Source organism: Eumetopias jubatus, unplaced genomic scaffold (assembly GCF_037043125.1).
Source record: "Eumetopias jubatus isolate StellerSeaLion01/CBP00866 unplaced genomic scaffold, mEumJub1_p1.0 scaffold_16, whole genome shotgun sequence".
Classification (NCBI taxonomy): domain Eukaryota; kingdom Metazoa; phylum Chordata; class Mammalia; order Carnivora; family Otariidae; genus Eumetopias; species Eumetopias jubatus.
In genome coordinates this window covers 71,140,395-71,160,132 of record NW_028274822.1, presented here as the reverse complement: position 1 = coordinate 71,160,132, position 19,738 = coordinate 71,140,395, and the positions used below count along the sequence as shown (strand labels likewise).

At 55.7% G+C, this 19,738-nt stretch overlaps 1 protein-coding gene across 2 annotated transcripts in view; it reads right to left on the bottom strand.

The window, feature by feature from the left end:
* The window catches only part of ZMAT5 (zinc finger matrin-type 5), a 28,230-nt gene that overhangs the window by 1,598 nt on the left and 6,894 nt on the right, over positions 1 to 19,738 (bottom strand). For both annotated transcript variants that reach the window (XM_028124708.2, XM_088019372.1), the window contains exons 2-5: positions 13,041 to 13,195; positions 8,368 to 8,430; positions 6,909 to 6,989; positions 4,417 to 4,528 (exon numbers count right to left, since the gene is read on the bottom strand). In XM_028124708.2, coding sequence (XP_027980509.1) covers positions 4,417 to 4,528; positions 6,909 to 6,989; positions 8,368 to 8,430; positions 13,041 to 13,167 — 383 coding nt within the window. In that variant the 5' untranslated portion in view covers positions 13,168 to 13,195. The remainder of the gene's footprint in view (positions 1 to 4,416; positions 4,529 to 6,908; positions 6,990 to 8,367; positions 8,431 to 13,040; positions 13,196 to 19,738) is intronic.

Below are 19,738 nucleotides of genomic sequence, written 5' to 3'. Positions count from 1 at the left end.
TATGCCCAAGTGACAGAGTCTGGGACTGGGGATTAGGGGCTAACAGGCAATGTATACGTGGGCTCCAGACATTGCCCCCCAATCCACAGGCCTAGCTTTTAGTGGAGGTGATACCCTGGCAGCTCCAGGCAGGCTGGGATCCAGTGGCCAGCCCTCTGCCGAGAGGTAAAGTCCTGGGCCCTCTGAAAGGTTTGGAGAGGCCTCAGGCCTCCGAGGTGGAGGTGGTGGCTGGGGTCAGGAGCCCTGGGAGTTTGCCTCACTGCCGCCCCCCAGCCTCCTCCTCCTGGGGCCTGACCTGCTGGGGACAGCCCACTCGAGGGCTTCAGGCGGCCTCCTGTTACAAGAGGCCAGGGCAACCCCCTGCCTAGCTGCTTGCCATCTGCTGGAGAGTGCACAAAGTAAGCTCCCAACGTGATCTATGGCACTGGGGAGACTTCATCAACTCCACCAGCCGCAGAGAAGGGTGGGAGTGGGGGAGGCCCCACAGTTGCTGGAAGGGAGAGCCCCAGATGCCAGCCAGCCCCGGGCTTCCCGCAGGGTTAAGGTGACCACAATTCTCTGCAGAGAGAGGGTGTGATCCTGGTGAGACCCTTCCCGTGAGCCTCAGACCCTTCTCTAGAAGATGGAGCAGATTCCTCGGCAGCTGAGGCCTCCCCCCAGGATAAGCGTACCCCCTCCATGGGCTCAGACACGGACATATTCCCCAGGCCCCTGAGCTCATGAAGCACATCCCTCCCGCCTGCGCAGAGCACACGGGGACACTGAGGTGCACAAGACCGCTCCATGGCCTCCCCTGTGGCCTGTTGCCCACCGCCCCTGGTGCAAGGACGGGAGCTGCTCTCTTTTGCATTTCCCCAGCCGTGGTTCTGATCCGAAGAAAAGAGTCCTAGGGAAGCGCCTGGGCTGGAACAGTAGCGCCAGTCCAGAGAGGGGTGCAAAAGGGGAGATTAAGGGGGATAAAGTCACAATCTGAAGAGCCAACAATGGAAAACAGGGACAAGCACTGGCCTTGCCGGGGGATTAGTCTGTGTGTCTGAGCTCTTGCCCCTGTCTGCTCTGGGCAGATCCCTCAGGGTCAGTCGGCCGAGGAGGATGGCACAGTGTGCCAGGCTGGGGCCTCACAGGGCCTCCATTTCCCCCCTCTATAAGGAGGGTTGGCCTGGTTCACCTCGAAGGCGCGGCTCAGCCCTTGGGGTTGGAGCCCTCGGGTCTGGGTGGCCCCAGGTGGACTGGGCAGCCATCTGCCCCCTGTACCTCAGGGGAGGAAACAGACACCCACAGAAGAGCAGCCACCACACTGGTCCCCACAACGGGTCCACAGCACCAACACCTAGGGAATAGTCTTCCAGGCCAGGGACCCTGCTCCCCCAAGTGCTCCCATGCAGTCAACATGGCCCGAGCCCGCGCCAAGCCCGAGTGACAACAATGTGAGCTCAGCGCCGTGAGGGGGGGCGTCCGAGCTAAAGCTTGAAGAATGAGTCTGCCTTTGCCAGGCAGAGGTGGGGAGGCGGTTCCCGGCAGACAAAGTAGTATATACGTGGTGCACAGAAATCACAAATGGCACCACATCCAAGAAGCCGCCAGAGTCCAGTGGGACTAACAGAAGCCAGATGGGAGAGGTGAGAAGGGGACTGCACGGGCTGGGGAGGTGGCAGGGCAGTTCCCTGGGGTCTGTCGAGCTGGGCTGCAGGGCCCAGAGTCCCTGGGGTAGAGGAAGCCCAGAAGGGTTGATGCAGGGGTCGGGGCCGGACCAAGGCCAGGGAGTATTTTAGAAGCTGGCTGGGGCTGTTCTGTGGGGGAGGGCCAGGAGGAGCAGAGGGGAAGTGGGAGGCCAGGAGGGGCTGCTGTGGCCGTGGGGGAAACCGGGTGGGTAAAGGGCACAGAGGGAACGGTCTCTGCAGGGCTGCCTCCAGGGTAAGAGACTCAGGGAATTGGACAAAGGAGCCCGGGGGCTTGAATGCACCTCCCCTGACCCAGCAGTGGTGCGGCCACAGGTGGAGGGGCGGAGCCCATCACCCATGGGCTGCAGGATAAAGGGGTTATTTTTCATGAGACCAGCCTATAGGAGAGCGCTGAGGAAGACCGAAGCAGTGATGGTGAAAGTAATAATAAATGGTCACCTGCCTTCCAACAGCCTTTTTCTCAAGGCCGGACAGGCCTGCTCTGCCCCAAGAGCAATCCGTTCTGGCTCTGAGCCCTCAGGAGGTGGGTGGAAAGGTACACAGGTGCAGGGGACAAGTGGTCATCCAGAAGGGGTCAGCCTGGGTGACCAGGAGGTGAGGAGCACAAGGGTAGGGTTGAGACTCCCCAGAGCCTCAGGTGGTCCCCAGGTGCAGGCTGTAGCCCTGAAACAGCTACTCCATCCCAGCAGCTTGCTGCTGCCTCGACCACTCCAGACCTTCAGGTGGATGGGGCCCTTGGAGACAGAGTGGCCTAGGGTCTAGACCAAGCAGGGGTGTAAGCTCTCTCTCAAGCGACAGCTCAGGGCTGCTGAAGATAGCAGGTGTGTGACCAGGACAGTCACAATCTCCTGGAGGGGTTGAGATTCCTCAGCCACAAACCAGGGGCACCAATCCCCTTAAATGCCCAGGGCCAAGGGCCAGGCGCACCACAGCACCAAACACACCCGATTACCAGGGGCTCACCACCGTCTACCTGAGATCTGGGCCTGTCATCCAGCCTCAGTTTCTCCACCTCATCCCCCAGTCCTCTGAGTCTCATGGTCACAAGCGTCATGCACTGGATGGCACTGGGACACATCTGTCCCTAGGTGGGGACTTCTGGTCACCCATCTCTACCCACTCCTGCACTCAAGCCAGTCCAGGCACTGGGTCTCCCTGAGCCCTTGTGAAAAGCTCAGGAGGTGCCCAGGATTTTGGTGCTCAGTCCCAACAGAGGAACCACCAAGTCAGAGCAGGGAGGCGAGCGGGGAGCACAGCCAAGACTCATGGGTGCCCAGGTCCAAGCAGTGGGAGAGTGGGGAAGACCCTAGAGCTCTCTGGGCGCCTCCAACCAGCCCCAGCCCTCTGACACACCAGCTGATGGGGTCTGGGACATGGATCCTGGGACAAGTCCCAAAGGGGCACTCCCCTGACCAAAATCACAACCAGCTCAGACAGGACCAGAAGGGACAGACATCACACTCCAACATCTATGTCTGTACTGTATTGTTTTAAGGTGAGGGGACAAAAACAACACAGATTTTTTTAAAAAGCTAAAAAACAACCAAAAGTTGAGGTGCCTGGGTAGCTCAGTCGGTTAAGTGTCTGTCTCTTGATTTTGGCTCAGGTCGTGATCTCAGGGTTGTGAGATCGAGCCCCACATCGGGCTCCATGGTGGGCGCGGACCCTGCTTAAGATTCTCTCTTCCTCTCCCTCTGTCCCACCCCACCACACTCGCAACTCATGCTCTCTCTCCCTCTCTCTCTCAAACAAAAAAACCAAACCCAACAACAACTAAAAGTTAATTTTAAAATAGTTTAACAAAAAGCTCTCTTCATGGGGGCACAGAGAAGGCAAGTTTAGCTCCCACCTCCTGGCAGAGCTCAGAGGCAAGGCCTCACCCCCAACTGTCCAACCAGGCTCCCTCGGGCCAGGCCAGCCTGTTGTCACATGAGACTGCACCACAGAGATAATCGGGTCTGAAGCCCCATTGCAAGACAGGCAAAGTGAGGCAGCCCAGTGCAGGCAGCTTTACAAAGTCACAGGATGCTCATAAGCACATCCGGTAGCTCCTTTCCTCCCCTCTCCCTCCTTCAACACCTGGCAGAAGAGCACAGGAGCCCTGGGACAGCATGCAGTACACACCTGAGGGTCCCTGACCCAGGGTGCTCCACCCACTTCTGAGCATATTGAGCGCCAGGCCCCGGCAGCAGCTGGGGCGACCTGCTGGGGAGTGAGCTTGTCACATCTCTGAGCAATCCCAGCTCTGCCTCTTAGCTGTGTGCCCTTGGGCAAGTCACACCCTCCTGTGAGCCTTACCCCCCCTTCTGCAGGGTCGGGGTAACCATGCCTATCTGGCAGGGCCTGAGAGGAGACAGTGCAGTGACTGGCACACTGGGGCCTCAGGAACCACAATCAGGCCCCTCCCTCTGGCAATGGACTTGGTGATGTCCAGTCGAGTTGGCTTGGCCACCTGCCTCCCCTTCAGCCAGCACAGATGCCAATTAAGGGAGGAGCCACTAAGGCAGGAGGATGAGGCTCAGGAATAAGAACTTTTAAATGAGTGCCCCTTAGCCTCTGGCCAGGGCCTGGGGACCCAAGAGTCCCAATGTGGCTCCTCGCTCGAGGAGCTCTGTGGGGGCGTCCATGTCGGGTCCCTGGGCCGGGGCAGTTCATGGAGACTACTTGGTGAGGGCAGGCTGGCTAGGGTACTGTCCTAGAGGGCACAGGAGATGGGGACTCATGGGGCCTGTACCTGCTGCTTGGAGCTGAGCTCAGCCGCTTGGCTCTCTTTTCCAACCAGTCTTCCAGATGGCCCTCAGGGAGCTCGACGACATCTAGTGGCCACTCCCTGGCCCGCCTCTCCTCTGTGGAGACAGGGAAACAGAGGCAAGTGAGGGATACATTCACCCCTGCCTGGACCCCACCCTCCCACAAAGCTGCCAGAACCTTCCTGGGCATGAGGGCACAAGCTGGGAGGCCAGGAGCAGAGCCTCTGAGCAGTCCCTACCACATTGCTACCTTCCTAGGCCTGACCCTCTGGGCCTCACTTTGCTTCCTCATTAAGTGGAGATAAAACACTGGCTGCCTCCCAAGCTTTTTGCAGTTGGACACAGGATAAGGCATGTAGAGAGGGTGGTCCTCAGCAGGGGCCCAAACCTGGGAGCAGAGAGGCAATGTGGGCTGCAGAGCAGGGTTTGGATCTTCACTTGGCCACTTGCCAGGTCTCTCTGACCCTGGGCAGGGGAAGGAGCCAGGCCCCGGCAGCAGCTGGGCTGACCTGCTGGGGGTCGGCTTTCCTGGTTTTCCTTCCCTTCCCTTCCCTTCCCTTCCCTTCCCTTCCCTTCCCTTCCTCTCTCCCTCCCTCCCTCCCTCCCTTTCTTCCTTCCTCCCTCCCTCCCTCCCTCCCTTCCTTTTTAAATTTTATTTATTTGCCAGAGAGAGAGAGAGAGCACAAGCGGGGGAGCGGCAGGGAGAGGGAGAAGCAGGCTCCCTGCTGAGCAGAGAGACCAGCACGGGGCTGAATCCCAGGACGCCGAGATCACAACCCGAGATGAAGGCAGACACCCAATCAACGGAGCCACTCAGGCGCCGCATCCTGGTTTTTCATTTCATAAACTGTCCTGTAAGAACCTTTGCTCACTTAAAAGTGAGCCAACAGTTCAAACAAGCTGGGTGTGAGAGGGGTCAGAGTCTCCGGGAGGACTTGGGATAGGGCCTGGAGCTAGAGGAAAACAATCATACTTGGGAACCAACGAGGGGGCCAGGGCTTGGGCTTAGCACTGCATACATTTCATCCCACTTCACCTTTACAAGCAGTAAGGTTCAACGCATCAGGACACTGCCTCCAAGAGGTTTTGCCATGTGCCAAGGTCACAGGGGATGTGGCAGAGTCAGGACTATCAGAGCTGCCACCGGGGCGGGGGGGGGGGGCACATCTCTGCTTCCAGCCCCCTCAGGCTTCTCCCATCCCTGTCTCCACCAGGCACCGTCTCCAGCTGTAGGCCCACTGGCCTAGGCTCTCCCTGCCATGGGCCAACTGTTCCCCGAGAGCCCACAGCCAGTGAAGAGCTGGAGAAGCCACCACTGCCAGGATTCGCTGGTGAGGCCTGTGGGGCCTCACTTCTGCCCTGGGAGAGCTCCTGGAAACCCTGTGTCTGTGCCAGGGCTGCGGCCGCACTGCCATTGGCTCCCCAGAGCAGGGCATGGCCTGAGGTTATGATGGGTCAGAGGGGGGTGAGGCCCACTGGGGGACGAGGGCAAAGGCCAAGCTGCCCCGGACACTCACTGGCGGCCCCGAGGCCACCCGGACAGAGTGAAGAGTGGGCAACAGCCCCCTGGGAGGCCAGAATCGGCCTCTCACCTGCTGGGGGGTTCATGTGAGGCCCTTCCCCCCTAGGCTAGCTGGAGTTTCTCCATCTGTTCCATGAGGGGTTTCATGAGAAGACTAAGACCATCAAAGTGGAAATGTCCTGTTCTCTAACTGGAGAAATGGGAAGTGAACTTCCCACAAGCAGACATGGCAGTTTCCAGGGGAAGCTAGCCTGGTTCTTCCTTGGAGTTACTAGGCCTGAGAGTTCTGAGGGCAGGGAAGGTTCATCCCGTTGCCCAAAGAATGCAGCAGGGGGTCTGCCTGGTGCCGAGTAAGGGCTCGAGACGGATGTTGCCTGATGGATGGAAGGAGGAAGGCTAGGCCTGAATGAGCACCCAGCAGGGCACAGATGAGGCTGAGGCACACCCTTAAGGGCTCCTGGACAGAAAAGCCCCACATGTCACTTTAAACCCCACAGAGAGCACAGATGGGGGCTCCCCTGTTCATTCTCCGCTCATGCCTGCAGTGGTTTGGAGGCATTCCTGACACCGCCCCCCCCATCACCTGGGGCAGCCCTCAGCTTATCTCCACAAGGTGGCCACAAAAGAGGAGGAGGGGGACACCTGGGTGGCTCAGTCGGTTAAATGTCTGTCTTTGGCTCAGGTCATGATCCCAGGGTCCTGGGATCGAGCCCCGCATCGGGCTCCTTGTTCAGCGGGGAACCTGCTTCTCCCTCTGCCTGCCGCTCCCCCTGCTCATGCTTGCCCCCGCCCCCGGCAAATAAATAAAATCTTTGAAAAAAAAAAAAGAATCTATTAAAAAAAAAAAAAAGAGGAGGAGGTGGAGAGGCACAGGGCAGCTTTGCAGTCCTCATATCTGGCATCCCCCCAGCAGCCCGCTTCACGCCCCAACCCAGGGTCCCCGCCAAAACACACCCTCCACCTGGATGCTTAGCTCCTGGAGGTCTCTCTCTGACATGTGGGAAAATCTGCAGTTGGAGCCGAAGTCACACTGGCCTGCAATAGAAGGCAGAGAAGACAGAGTCACTCACCGCTTGGAAGAGCTCCCACCATGCGCTGAGGGGCGCCCTGATGGGGGTGCAAGGCTTTAGAGTCCACAGAGTAACAACCCCACCCCCAAAGAAAAACTTGGAATCTCTCTGGCCCCATCCACACAAGTAGCCAGAGCAACCTGTCTGGTCCATTCTGCCCCGTTCACGACCCTGGGTAGCAAATCCTGAAGACTTCCGTGATTGGGGTGCACAGGTCTCCTGTAGGCTTGTCTATTGTCACCATTCCCCTGGCCCCAGCCCCTGTTCCCCAGCCTCAACAAACCACAGGGGCGTCCCTGAAAGGGTCATGCTTCCTTTCTCCAATCCAGGCCGTTGCACCTGCTGTGCCCTCTGCCTGGTGCCCACCTGCCCATTTGGCTTGCATGAGCCGCTGGACTGCTCCCCAGAAAGGTTTCAATGGTAGCTTCCTCAAGAAGGCACCAAAGCCTGGGGTAGCTTTCTGAATCTCAACCGGGGAGACCAAACTGTGTCTCAAAATAGCGGGAGACTGAAGGTATCCAAAGCCAGCAGAACCTACCAGTGGTGTTTTCACATCTAAGTGAAGTCTGTCGGGGAAGCCCCTGACCTGCAGGCCTGGTGACTATTCTAGGGGCAGCACCGTCTCCTGAGGGGAGTGTGGCCATTCATATGGCTTCCTTAGGCCAACAGCATTACCTCTCCCCAGAGCCAAGCTCTTTTACATACCATGGTAATCACCACGGTTCTCCTCTTTGCCTTGGCCACTAGGAAGCTCAGGGCCAAACTCCTAGAGAGTATACAGGAACTCAAAGCAAGCATGGAGGAAACGAATCATTCTCCTGGCTTTGTCTTATTTTTCCTACCCTTATTTTCATCTGCTCTTAGTTCCTTCACTTACTGAGGTTTTTATCTGTTTGAACCTATATGCACCTTTATTTGGCGGGTATTGAGTAGTCAAATCAACACTTAGCATCCTTGGTTCTAATTCTGAAGTTTCTCATCAAGCCTGTTACTGTCTCCAGCCCTGCCTGCTGGGATGGGCTCCCACGCTAACCTAATCAGCCAGTCGATCACACCCATCAGTGTCTCCCAGATTTACTTGCAATCTCCTAGTACTTGCTTGTTCTGGGTGGGCCAATAAAATCACATTCTAGATCGGGAGAGCTGAGGAACCAGGCCCTGGATGTCAGTCCCTTGGCACAACCTTTGGGAAGGCCCCAACTGACCACTTGGCTGATGCACCAAGACCACAAAGTGGGCTTCGGATGGTGGCTGGGGTAGGGGAGAGGCTCTGCAGAGGTCTGAGCAGGCCAGATGGGGCATGGTGGTCCCTGGGGGGAACTAAACTGAGCAGAACACATTACCTGTCAGTAGAAACTTCCTGCACGGCCTCTTGTTCTGTTCATCTAGCAAGATGGCAGCTGCATCTGCAAGAAGAGCGAGGGTCCAGGTTCAGACTTTGGCTGCATACAGGCACCTCCTACCCCCGAGATCAGGAAAGGAAAGAGTTCCCATCCAGGAACGTAGGAGGGGATGACCACAGGTGGGGACGCTCGGCAGAAGCATCTGAGCTTCAGGTGACCTCAACCCTTTCCTCCCCACCTGGACCTGGCCAAAGGCAAGAACCAAGTTTTAGGTCTGAGGTTCTTGGCTCTGACCACACAATGGAACCACCTGGGCAGTTTTTTGTTTTTTTTTTTAAATCCTGGTATGGTAGACTTCTCCATACTGTCTTTGCAACTTCTGTGAATCTGTAATTACTGCAAAATGAAAGCTAAAAAAAAAACCTCCTGGTGCCCGGGAAGCCCCCTGTTAAGTCTCAGGGCTCGGGCGTCACTCCACAGCCAAGGCTGCAACGTGCTCTCACTCCCTCCTTCCCCCTGCCAGCCGCCGGCCTCCGCAGGGCTTCCCAGCTATCTTTCCGGACGCAAACCTTAACCCTGGCTTCCTCCGATTTTTCCGACCTTTATTTTCATGATATACTTATGGTTTAAGTTTGTGTGTTTCTTGGTAGGTAAGGAATCAATCAGCCAAAATCTATTAAGACGGGAAGGTGCCCCGACTCAGAGGCCCTGATGTCACCCTGGGGGCCTGGGCTGGTGGTCACTCTCCCCATTGGTCCACTGCCTTTTCTAGAGGCTGCTGGAGTAGAGGAAAGACCACAGGTTTCAAAGTCCAGGTACACTTGACCCCAGGCAAGCTGCTTCATCTCTCCAAGTCTCTGTTGCCCCATATGTAAAATGGGAGGAAAATTCTCCTCTGATAGGGCTGCTGTGCAAACTGAATAAGGTAATGGATGCAAGGCACTTGGCAGAGGTGCCCAGTGATCCCCAACCCTGAGGGCACATTAGAATTGCCAGCAAAGTGGGGCTGGGAGTGCTTTAGCATCACACTAACGTGAGGCCAGGGCTCCGAACCCCTGTCGTGGATGCTCAGCAGTGGCAGTTCTTACTTTGTGTCCTCACAAGCCCACCACACAGCGCTAACATCCCCATTTTGCAGAGGGGAAAACTGAAGTTCAAACAGGGGAAAGGGCACATAGTCAGGAAGTGGTAGCGCCAGGCTTGAACCCTCGTGTGTGAGTCTAAAGCCCCTGCCCTTCCCCGTGTGGCTGCGGATTTCCTGGTGGCGGGGTAGGTGGCTGGCTCGGTGGCCGGCTCTGATGGGAGCTTCTCCCTTCCTCCCTTCCCCAGGACCAGGCAGCCGGTGGGAGTGGGCAGCTGCGGGCAGGAGTTGGTTATCAGAGGACTCACTCCAGGGGGTGACCTGGTGGATTGTGGGTGGGGCCGGCAGGGTAGGGGGTGTCCATCCATCAGCACTGCGCCTGTCAGACTCAGCCTGTCCAGCCAGTTCCACAGACCTTCCCAGGGGAGGTGGGCTGGTGGGGGCATGTGAACATTGCCCAGCCCCATCTCCACGTCCCAGAGGTAGGACTGCTGAGACTGGGTGGGGGTCTGAGCCTGAGTCCTAGCCAAGGCACCCTGGCTGGGGCACTCAGTGTGGCAGAAAAGTTCCAGGCTGTCCAGCATCTGGCCGGTGGTTCTCAACCCCAGCCACATGGCAGAATCGCCAGGCAGCCTTTAAAATACAGGGATCCCCGGTCCCATCCTTCTCAGGTTCTGCTTTAATTCATCTGAGGGGGAGAGCATGAGAATTGTTAAAATGTCTCCAGTGACTCTGAAGGGCACCCAGGACTGAGAACCCAAGCCCAGGGCCTGCACAAAGAAGGCATGCTCCTCCACCCGGCATTCAAGGCTCCTTGTGATCTGACCCCATTGGTCCTTCTTGCTTCATCTTGGAAAATTAACAGCTGCCCTGGTGCCTGGTGTTTGTTTGCTTGCTCATGTAGATATTCATCTAACAAACATTTACTGAGCACGTCCTGTGTGCCAGGCACCATGCCAGGATGAGGATTTAGTGGAGAATAAGTCAGACCTGCTTCTCCCTTCCAGTCCAACAGTCACACTAAGCCATGTGGACATAAACAGGGGAACAACTAGCATGCAGCCAAATGACCTCGCCCAGGGACTGGGGAGGGCAACCCTGAGGACACTTTGCCTGAGTTGAATTCTGAGATGGAAGAGCTAGGCTGAGGGCATGGAGGACAGCAGGAAAGGCGTGCCCACAGAGGGGACAGTATCTGTAATGGCCAGAGGGGTTGGAGCTTGGAGGGCGAGGTGGGCAGGGCATGGAGACCTGTACAAGACAGGGGTTCTGCCAAGAACACACTGTTACAACTGGGAGTGAGGTTGCCTAGGAGAGGGGCTCTGTTTTATTCATCTGTAAGTCTTCAGAGCCTGCCTGGGAGCCAAGGACATGCTAAGTGCTCACTGAGATAAAGGGCCTGAGGCCAATCCTTTTGTGGACCCATATAGTTCCTACTGAGTGAACCCTTACTGCCACACAGTCGTCATGAAAATACTGAGGCCCTGTTGCATCCGGGGGAAGTGGATATTGTTGTTATGGCTGTTCTACACAAGGCAGGATTAGGACCACACTGTTCATGAGTGACACCTTGGGACTGACAGCCACTCAGCCTAGCTCCAGACCTCACACTTGTCCCAGTCATGGCAGAAGCATGGTCAGCCCCTCTGGGGGTGAGGGGACTTGTCTGAGGCCATGAAGCTGGGAGCAAAGTGGTTATTGAGTCCTAGCCCAGGCTGGGGTGCCACATGCCTCCCCAAAGTCTATGCTGTACAGTTTGCTCAGGTAAGCTGGAGCCCCGAGGAAGCCTCTTAAAGTGGAAAGAGCTCATATGCCAGCTGTGGACCCCGGGTGAGTATCATCTACCACTCTGGATTTGGAAGTCACCACCTTTAAGTGGGGATGCCCGCCCAGCCACCCTCCCTTGCAGAGCTGTTCTAAGGACTGAATGTGCCTGGGGATGTGAGGATACTAGGAACCTGCATTCCCTTATGTTACCCACTCTTTCATCTTTCTTTAAGTAATACAATAGCCTCTGCCAACCAGCCCTCGACCCAAAGACCCACCTGTTCTCAGCTGAGACTCGGCTGGGAGGAAACACCAAGGTAATCTTGAGGCCTGGCTCCTGCCAGATCACAGTCCCCACTGGATTTGGGAGGCAGGGAGCCTTTGCCTGACACCAGAGTCAGAGGCCTCCCTGGCACCCAGGAGAGCCCTCTGCCACTGAATACCCCTCGGTCCCCACTCCCAGCCCCTTGCAACCTCAGCCATGCCTGGCCTGCTGCGCAGCCTGGCCACCCTCCCTCTCCCAAGCCTCTGAGCCTCAGCTTCCTCCTCAGAAATGAGTCTGGGAGAGCTCTGAAAATACTGAGTCAAGGCCCCACCCCAAACCTGCCTCTGGGGTGGGGTCGAGTGACCAGCGTTTTTTATTTCAAGGTCTCTGGGTGATCCTAACTTGAAGGGTGGAGCTCTGCCTTAGAGAATTGCTGATGAAGCAAATGACAAACCACAAAAGGCTCCTGGCATGCAGCAGACACTCCATAAATGCCCACTCCCTTCTTGTGAATTCTGACTCTCAGACCAGGGAACTCTGTCTCCCCTTCTCCTCCCTTCTTGGCTGCTGAGACTCAGCTCCTTCCTTTTGCTCTGGGAATCCTGCTCCCCAACTCATGAAGCATTGGCCCTGCCCCAGCCGGTGGGGGAAGCTGGAAGTTTTGGGCCCACCCCACCCCACCACCAAGCTCCCTCTCCGTTTCATCGGCTCCTGGCTGGCCACCCCAACATCTCCCTCGCTGTTCTTCAGTGTCCATATCTGATGGACAGCAGCAGCAGCTCCCCTGTAGTGAGCACCTCGAAGGTGCCAGGTTCAGTGCTACGTGCTTATGGCCGGAGCTCATTTGCTTTGGAGGCACCTGCTCGGAGAAGCCTTTCCCTGGAAAAGCCCTCTCTCTGGGAGCTCGATCATTCATCCGGCCAGCCAGTCATTCAACAGCCATTTACTGCACCCCACACCCACGCAGCAGGCAAGCATCACTGTCAAATGTAGCTCTTGGCCACTGCCTTCAAAGGCTGCCCTTGGCCCTCACCCTGGGGCAAGCTGCCCTCTTTACTGTGGCCTCCGCAGACTTACACAATCTGGCCCCAGCCCTGCCACCGCCTTCAGCCCTTACCAACCTCCTCTCCTACTGGGTCCAGCCACACCTTCTCTCCTCTGCTCGGACGGCACCTGATGCTTTATTCACGGCCGCCTGCTTCTGCATACCCTCTGCCCAAAATGCTGCGGCTGGCTTCTCCCTATCTTTCCCACTGTTGGCTCAAACATGATCTCCTTCGAAAAGCCTTCTTCCTGGCCACAGTATCCCCAGAGGCTGGCAAAATGGAGCCCTCCTCTCGGTCAAGATTACTGGGGGATGGAGCTCACATTCCAGCCTGCCCCTTGGACGGCCCATCTGCCCTTAAGGATGCCCCGGTGGCCCCAGCCTTCCTCTCTTTGGCTCCTCCAAGAGCCCAGGCCAAGCCTGTCGCTGGCCCATGGGTACTTCCTTGTCTGCCAATAAGAAAGATCGGCAAGCTGGCCTCCAGTAGCCCAGCTGCCTAGCCAGCCAGCACGCACCTCGAAACATGTCATACCAGACCTTCTTGGCCTTGAGGTGCTGCAGCCCATTCAAGTGCTTCTTGCGGTTGTGGAGGTTGTCCTGGAAGGAGCGGTTGCAGTAGTCACAGAAGTAGTGCTTCCCCATGGCCGTCTAGCCGGGTTGCTGCTGCTGCCTGGGAAGCCCAAAGCGCTCAGTCAAGAGTAGGGAGGACTCACCACCCGCTGAAGCCCGCAGTGATGAGAGAACAGGAGGCAAGCTGAGGACAAAGCACAAGCGACACCCCGCACCCCCTGGGTGGGACCTGTGTGACATTCCTTGGGCACTCCCGGCTGCCCTAAAACTAAGGGAAGGGAGGAACAAATGGTTAACTGACAGAGATCACAGTCCTGGGGGACAGGAGTCTCCCTTAGTGTACAAATATCTTAGTGATTTACAAGGAAAAGGCATTCTTACCAGTAGCCTAAATTTCAGAGACCCATAGACTCAATTTCCTGGGAGTCTGAACATCATCCTCCCCTCCATAGTGATGTGGGAAACAAAGGCAGAAGGGAATGTAAATAAAATTAAACTTCTTTATAACCTGCAACCCATTGACAAATACTTGGGATAGGCAGAGTATAATATTCCTTCTGGAAACTCCCAACTATCTTAACATTAATGCCTTACTAGAGGGAAAAACAACCTTAGTTGGACAATAGCCAGGCCTCCAATATCTTCTTTAGCATATGAAAGTCCTTTAGGACACCCCTTTTTCCTACGTCCCCCACCTCCCAAGTATATAATCAGCCCTTCCTCACAACCCCAGTGTAGCAGCTCTTTCTGCCCACGGGGCCTGTTGCCATGCTTTAATAAGATCACCTCTTTTGCACCAAAGACATCTCAAGAATTCTTTCTTGTCCTTCAGCTCCGGACCTCACCTACATTCTGAAACGACATCAGGCAGCACAGCACCCCAAATGAACACTCCCTGAAGGCCAGTGTAAGGAAAGCTCTGGTTACACACGCCTCATTTAAACCCCAGAACAGCCCGGAGGACCTACGTGGGCCAATGAATATGGCCTGAGAGGTCTCATTCCAGGGGGATCTTTTAACAATCCTGATGCCCAGCCTCCACCCCAGGGCCAGTGGACCACAGAACTTCCAAGGGTGAGACCCAGGCACCAGCATTTTTGTAAAGCTCCCCAGGAAATTCTCCTATGCAGCCAGGGTGGAGAGCTACCCCCTTACACCCTCTGGCCACGTCCCCACTCCCCCCAGCCCCATGCCACCTCTGACCTCCCTCTCTCCCATCTGGCCATATCAGCCCCATCTTTGCTCCTCACACCTGCCAGGCACTCGCCAGGCACCTGGCCACCTCTTGCATTTGCATGTGCTGGCCCCTCTGCCTGGATGCTGTTCCTTGCCACCCCTGCTCACATGATTCCTTCATCTTCACTCAAATACTATCTTCTCAGTAATCTCCTGTGACAGCTTTATTTAAAATTGCAGAACACTCTACTTAGCTTTCCCCATTCCCTGCTTCATTTTTATCACCTTTGAAATAATAAGTTACTTGTTACGTTTATTACCTTTTTCTCCCAACAGGAATATAAATCCATGCGGGTAGGAATATTTTTGTTTTGTTGACTGCTGAAGCCCCACTACCCAAAGTGGCACATGGTACAGAGTAGGCAACCAATATTTGTTGAGTAAATGGATTAATTCCCATTTTCCTTATGGGACAACTGAGGTTCAGAGAAAGGAAGTGATTTGCCCAAGGTCACACAGCTGGAGAGCAGAACACAAAACCCAGATGCCCTAAAAATCCCACTGCTGGGTGTCCTCTCTTCCAGAGCCAGCTCAAAGCGTACAGAAGCCAGAGGGCTCAGGCAGAAACGCAAACAGTTTCGCCAGGAGATTAGCTAAACTCTTAGATGGCAGGTCCTCATCAATCAGAGAGGGAAATGAGAATGTTTCAGGGTCTTAAGACCCTTAAGACCCCTCAGCCATGGTGACCCACAGCTGCCACACCTGACCCAGGAGATCTCCAGCCACAGGTAGGGGGTAATTCTGAGTGTCAGGGCCAGCCCTTGGGTCCCCCAGTTTGCTGACACAAGACCAGAGGATGAATGGGTCCACTCTGGGTTGTCAAGTGGGATCTGCAAAGGCTGAGCCCAGACTAGCCCCTCACCCTTCAGGTCCTATAGTCTGATCCCTCATTTCCCACTGCAGGTTCCTGGGGCCCAGAAGAGGAAGGAAAGTGACTTCCGTAAGCAACCCAGGCTAACAGCAAAAGCGTGACTCCCAGGACTTGGCAAATTAAAGATACGGCCAGGACCTGACCACAGGGCAGACGGATGGGGGACTGCATCTTGGGAAGAAGAGAAGGGGGAGAGAGACAGAGAAAAACAAGCCCCCTGGACAGTCCAGGCAGCCAGGTGGGTCGATAGAGAAGGCTGTTCCCGTGGCAGACAGAGACAGTGGCCACTAAGTCAAGGGCAGTAATGGGATCAGGAACAGACAGTCATTCAAAATGAAAACGTATAAAACCTCTCTTCTCCTATTACTGCTGAGAAACCGCATCCCAGACACATGGACTTGATATATTAAATTTGGCAGCTCTAATACACCCCGTCTTGCCAATAAACTTATAGGAATTGGAATGAAATTGTAAGAGATGAACGTTTAACGGCCGAGTGCTTAACCAAGCCATTCACGAAGCCTCAAGCTCTGAAGAGCTGCTGGTTCTGGAGCGTCGTGGGGAGGGGAGGGGAGGGGAGGGTGTCAGAGGAGGGAAGCAGAGATGGAGTGGTGGCTCTGCGGCAGGCTTAGCTGGATAACACCACACAGGGCACTGGGCAGCTGGCCGTGTGACCTTGGACCTCTCTAGGCCTCTCCTTTCAGGAAGGTGAGACAGTGGGTCTGACAGGTTAGCTGACTGCCTGCGGAGCAGTGAACAGAAGTTTGCTAATCCAAATGAATTGCTAATGAAAGAGTAATGGAAATACAAATGACACTAATAATGTCCAGCATTTAGCAAGTGCTCAATAAATGTTACCTACTGTTTGATTTACTGAGCACCTACTGTGTGCTGGCACTAGGCTAAAAGCTTTAAAATGCATCATCTCATTTAATCCTCAGGACAACCTGTGAGGTAGGACCTACTCCACTTTTTCAGATGAGGGCACTGAGGCTCCAAGAAGCAAAGTGCCTTAGCCAAGGTCATGGTGCTGGAAAGCAGCCAAGCTGGGTTCAGAATCCAGGCAGGGTGGCTCTAGAGCCCACACTCCTAATCACTTAGAAAAGTCTCCTCCCAACAAATCATACTGCTGACAGCTCTCCTTCTTAATCACTCACTACACCCTGGGGACCACGTGGCCCATTCAAAACCCAAGAGGTATGTATTATAATCCCATTTGCGAAGGAGAAGACTGAGGCTCACAGAGGTGCTGTGGGGTGCCCCGGGTCACACTCCCAGGAAAGGCAGAGCAGGTCTCACGGTGCCTGCACTTGCATCTGCTGGGAAAGCCTCCATGAAGTCAAATGATGAGCCCCTCGGCAGTGGACTCCCTGTGTGTGTGTTTCCTCTTCTCTCTCACATGCACAAACCGCAGAGGACAAACCAGCCTCAGCGGAGAGGCGCCCACCCACGCCTTCCTTCCTCTGCCCACCCTGCATCTGGCACAGGGGCGGAGCTCAGCTGTCCAGGGAGGGCCAATGCACCCCACACTCTAGTCCCAGCTCTGTTAGGTGAGGCTGTGGCTCTGTCACTTGCCCACTCGAGGCCTCAGTCTCCCCATGTGTGAAGGGGGAGGCAGGCAGCTAGACCAGGTGATCTCTAAGGGCCTCTGCAGACAGCCAGGTTTAAATCCAGGTACCACTGCTTTCTTTTTCTTTTTAAAGATTTTATTTATTTGAGAGAGAGAGAATGAGAGATAGAGAGCACGAGAGGGAAGAGGGTCAGAGGGGGAAGCAGACTCCCTGCTGAGCTGGGAGCCCGATGTGGGACTCGATCCCGGGACTCCAGGATCATGACCTGAGCCAAAGGCAGTCGCTTAACCAACTGAGCCACCCAGGCACCCCCAGGTGCCACTGCTTTCTAATTCTGTGATGGTGGGCAATTAATTAACTTCTGGCCTTAGTTTCCTCCTATGAAGACTGGGATAGTAACAGTGCCCACCTCAGGGATTGTTCTGAGAATCAGATCATCCACACACACACTTAACTTAGCAGAGCCTGGCCCCCAGGAGCCCCTCAAGAAACAACAGGCAGCATCACCATCATTATTATTGGTCTCCAAAAGGCCCATATTTCAGAAAACTGAGGCTCAGAACAAGGAACAGGATATCAGTGTCCAAGTGACAACTGGGGGCAGCTGGTCCGTATGACAGACGAGGAAAGGTGAGGCCAGGAGAGGGGAAGTGGGTTGACCAAAGTACACAGCACAAAGCAGAGGTGGGAGTGGAACTTTAGCCTTCACAGTGGGCCCAGATGCCTGCCCTGAACAGCAGCTCTGCAGAGCCCATATGGCCCGGGGATGATGTCAAGGGGAGCAGACGAGCTCCAGGGCAGCCTGGGCGTCCCACTGCCCAGCAGGCCTGTCCCCAGGGAGGCAGAGGTCCTGGGCAGGAGCTGGGCTTCAGCAAGGTGACCTCACCCAGGCAGCTGTGAACTTCTAGCGCTCCTGACTCAACTGCCTCCGGCTCTAGTGCCTTAGCACACATTAGGAAAAGGTGTGGGTGCAGAATCTTCCAGACAGATACAGTGCCCTGCCAGAGCATGTTTGGCAATCTGGCAAGCAGAGCGTATTTCACTCCGACTCACCCCTCAGTCAGGTGTCCTTGCACAAGGCATAGCCTGCACCACCGCACCTGGCAGCCCTGAGTGGGAGGTCAGGGAAGGGGGGTGGAGACAGCTGGACATCTCCGAGGGCGCCCAGACACCAGCATGGGGTGCTGACTAAGCTGGCCCGTGATTCATCCGCATCCTCTGAGGCTGGTGCGCTCAGCAGCATGCGAACAAGGCCCAATGTGCAATACAAAACCATCCAGCCCCACTCCCTTGCTGGGAACGCAGACAGCGCCACCCACCCACTCTCAGGGACCAGGTCCACGTTTGCAACAGCAGCTGCTGGCTCCCTGGGGTTTCACCAGGTGACAAGGGGGCTCCTCGTGGCCAAAGGGCAGCAGGGGAGGTTAGTGGGACAACCCTCTGGGATCACACAGGTGTGGGTTTGAATCCCAGCTCTGCCACTTATCAGCTAGGTGACCTCTAGAAAGTTAGTTCATCTTCCTGCGTATGTCCTTAGCTATAAACTAGGGACCCCCACTGCTACTGTGGATTGACCAAGGCAGTAGTATATTAGGATGCTTGCCACATAGTTAGTGCTCCGAGAATGGAGGCTGTAAGTGCTGGTACTGTGCCCATCCAGGCGGCTCACTCCCCTGCCCTCCCGGTGAGCCTGCCCTGACCACTGGATTTAAGAGTGGCAGCCACAGGCACTTCTGCCCCCCTTACAACCTGCTGCTTTACTGTCATGTGTGTCCGCCTCCCCACTAGAATGCAGGCTCCACGAGGGCGGAAAAGTTCTGTCCGTCCTGCTGCACCCCAGCACCAGGAACAGGGCCTCGCACGCACAGGTGCCTGCGGAAGGAGCTGCCCGCAGAACCCAAGGCCTCTCGCCCTCTGCTCACCTACAGCTCCCAGACCCTCTGCTCCGCAAGTTTGGATCTAGGGGCCAGGACGAGGATGGACAGAGAAGAAAGACACACAAGGCCCTAAAGACGGGTCTCTTGCTGCCACCACCGCCCTCCCCACAGGACTCCGGTCTCCAGCAGAGCCCTGCTCTACTGACTTAACCCACACCCGGCCATCCCGTGGCACCTGACCTCAGTCTTCCAGGCTCAAGGAAAAACTTACCTACTAGTTGAGACACTGTGGGGTGGAGGAGGGAAGAAAAGAGAATGGGGGTGGGATGGGGTAAGGGAAGATAGCATTGCTACGCACCTGGCTTCCATTCTCTTATTTAATCCTCACAGAGACCCTCTGAGTAGGTGTCAAGGTGTCCGTTTCACAGAGGAGGATACGGGTTCAGAAATACTCCTAATTTGCTCAAAGCCAAGACTGAGAGAGACACTGATGATAGTAATATCTCATCAGCCTGAGTGCTGCTGGTGGGCCAGTGGCGTGGAGGACCCCCACGCACCCTCTTGGAGAGACCTCATCATGACACCAAGGCGCAGAGAGCCAGCACTGCCCCCGGGGTCTGGGTGAACCTGAACCCTTCCTCTTCCCATCCCACTGTTCTGCTGTGATGCTGTCATGGGGCAGATATTTGTGCTTCATTGACATTCTTCGCTCCTTTCATCGTGTGTGTCTCAGGTACAGAGCTGTCTTTGGCACAAGGCTAAAATAAGCCAACAGCTCGGCCGTGGGTAAGGGCTGGGATGTGCACTGTAATAATTATCCAGGCCTTGTGCTCACCACATGCTGCCCTCAAGCTCACATGTCATTTCTTCTAATTATGGCACCGCCAGACCCCAGGTAAACAGTAAACGGCAGCCAGAGGACGGCTTTATTGCACACCCATTAGGAGCTCAGCAATGTCCCAGTGCCACATATGCCTGCCATCTGGAGTTGATGGCATCGGAACTGCCTGGGGGCGTGGCCTGCAGGCTACCCACTCAGAGCCCAACTCCGACAGAAGTGCCAGGAAGATCCAGATGTCTTCCCTGAT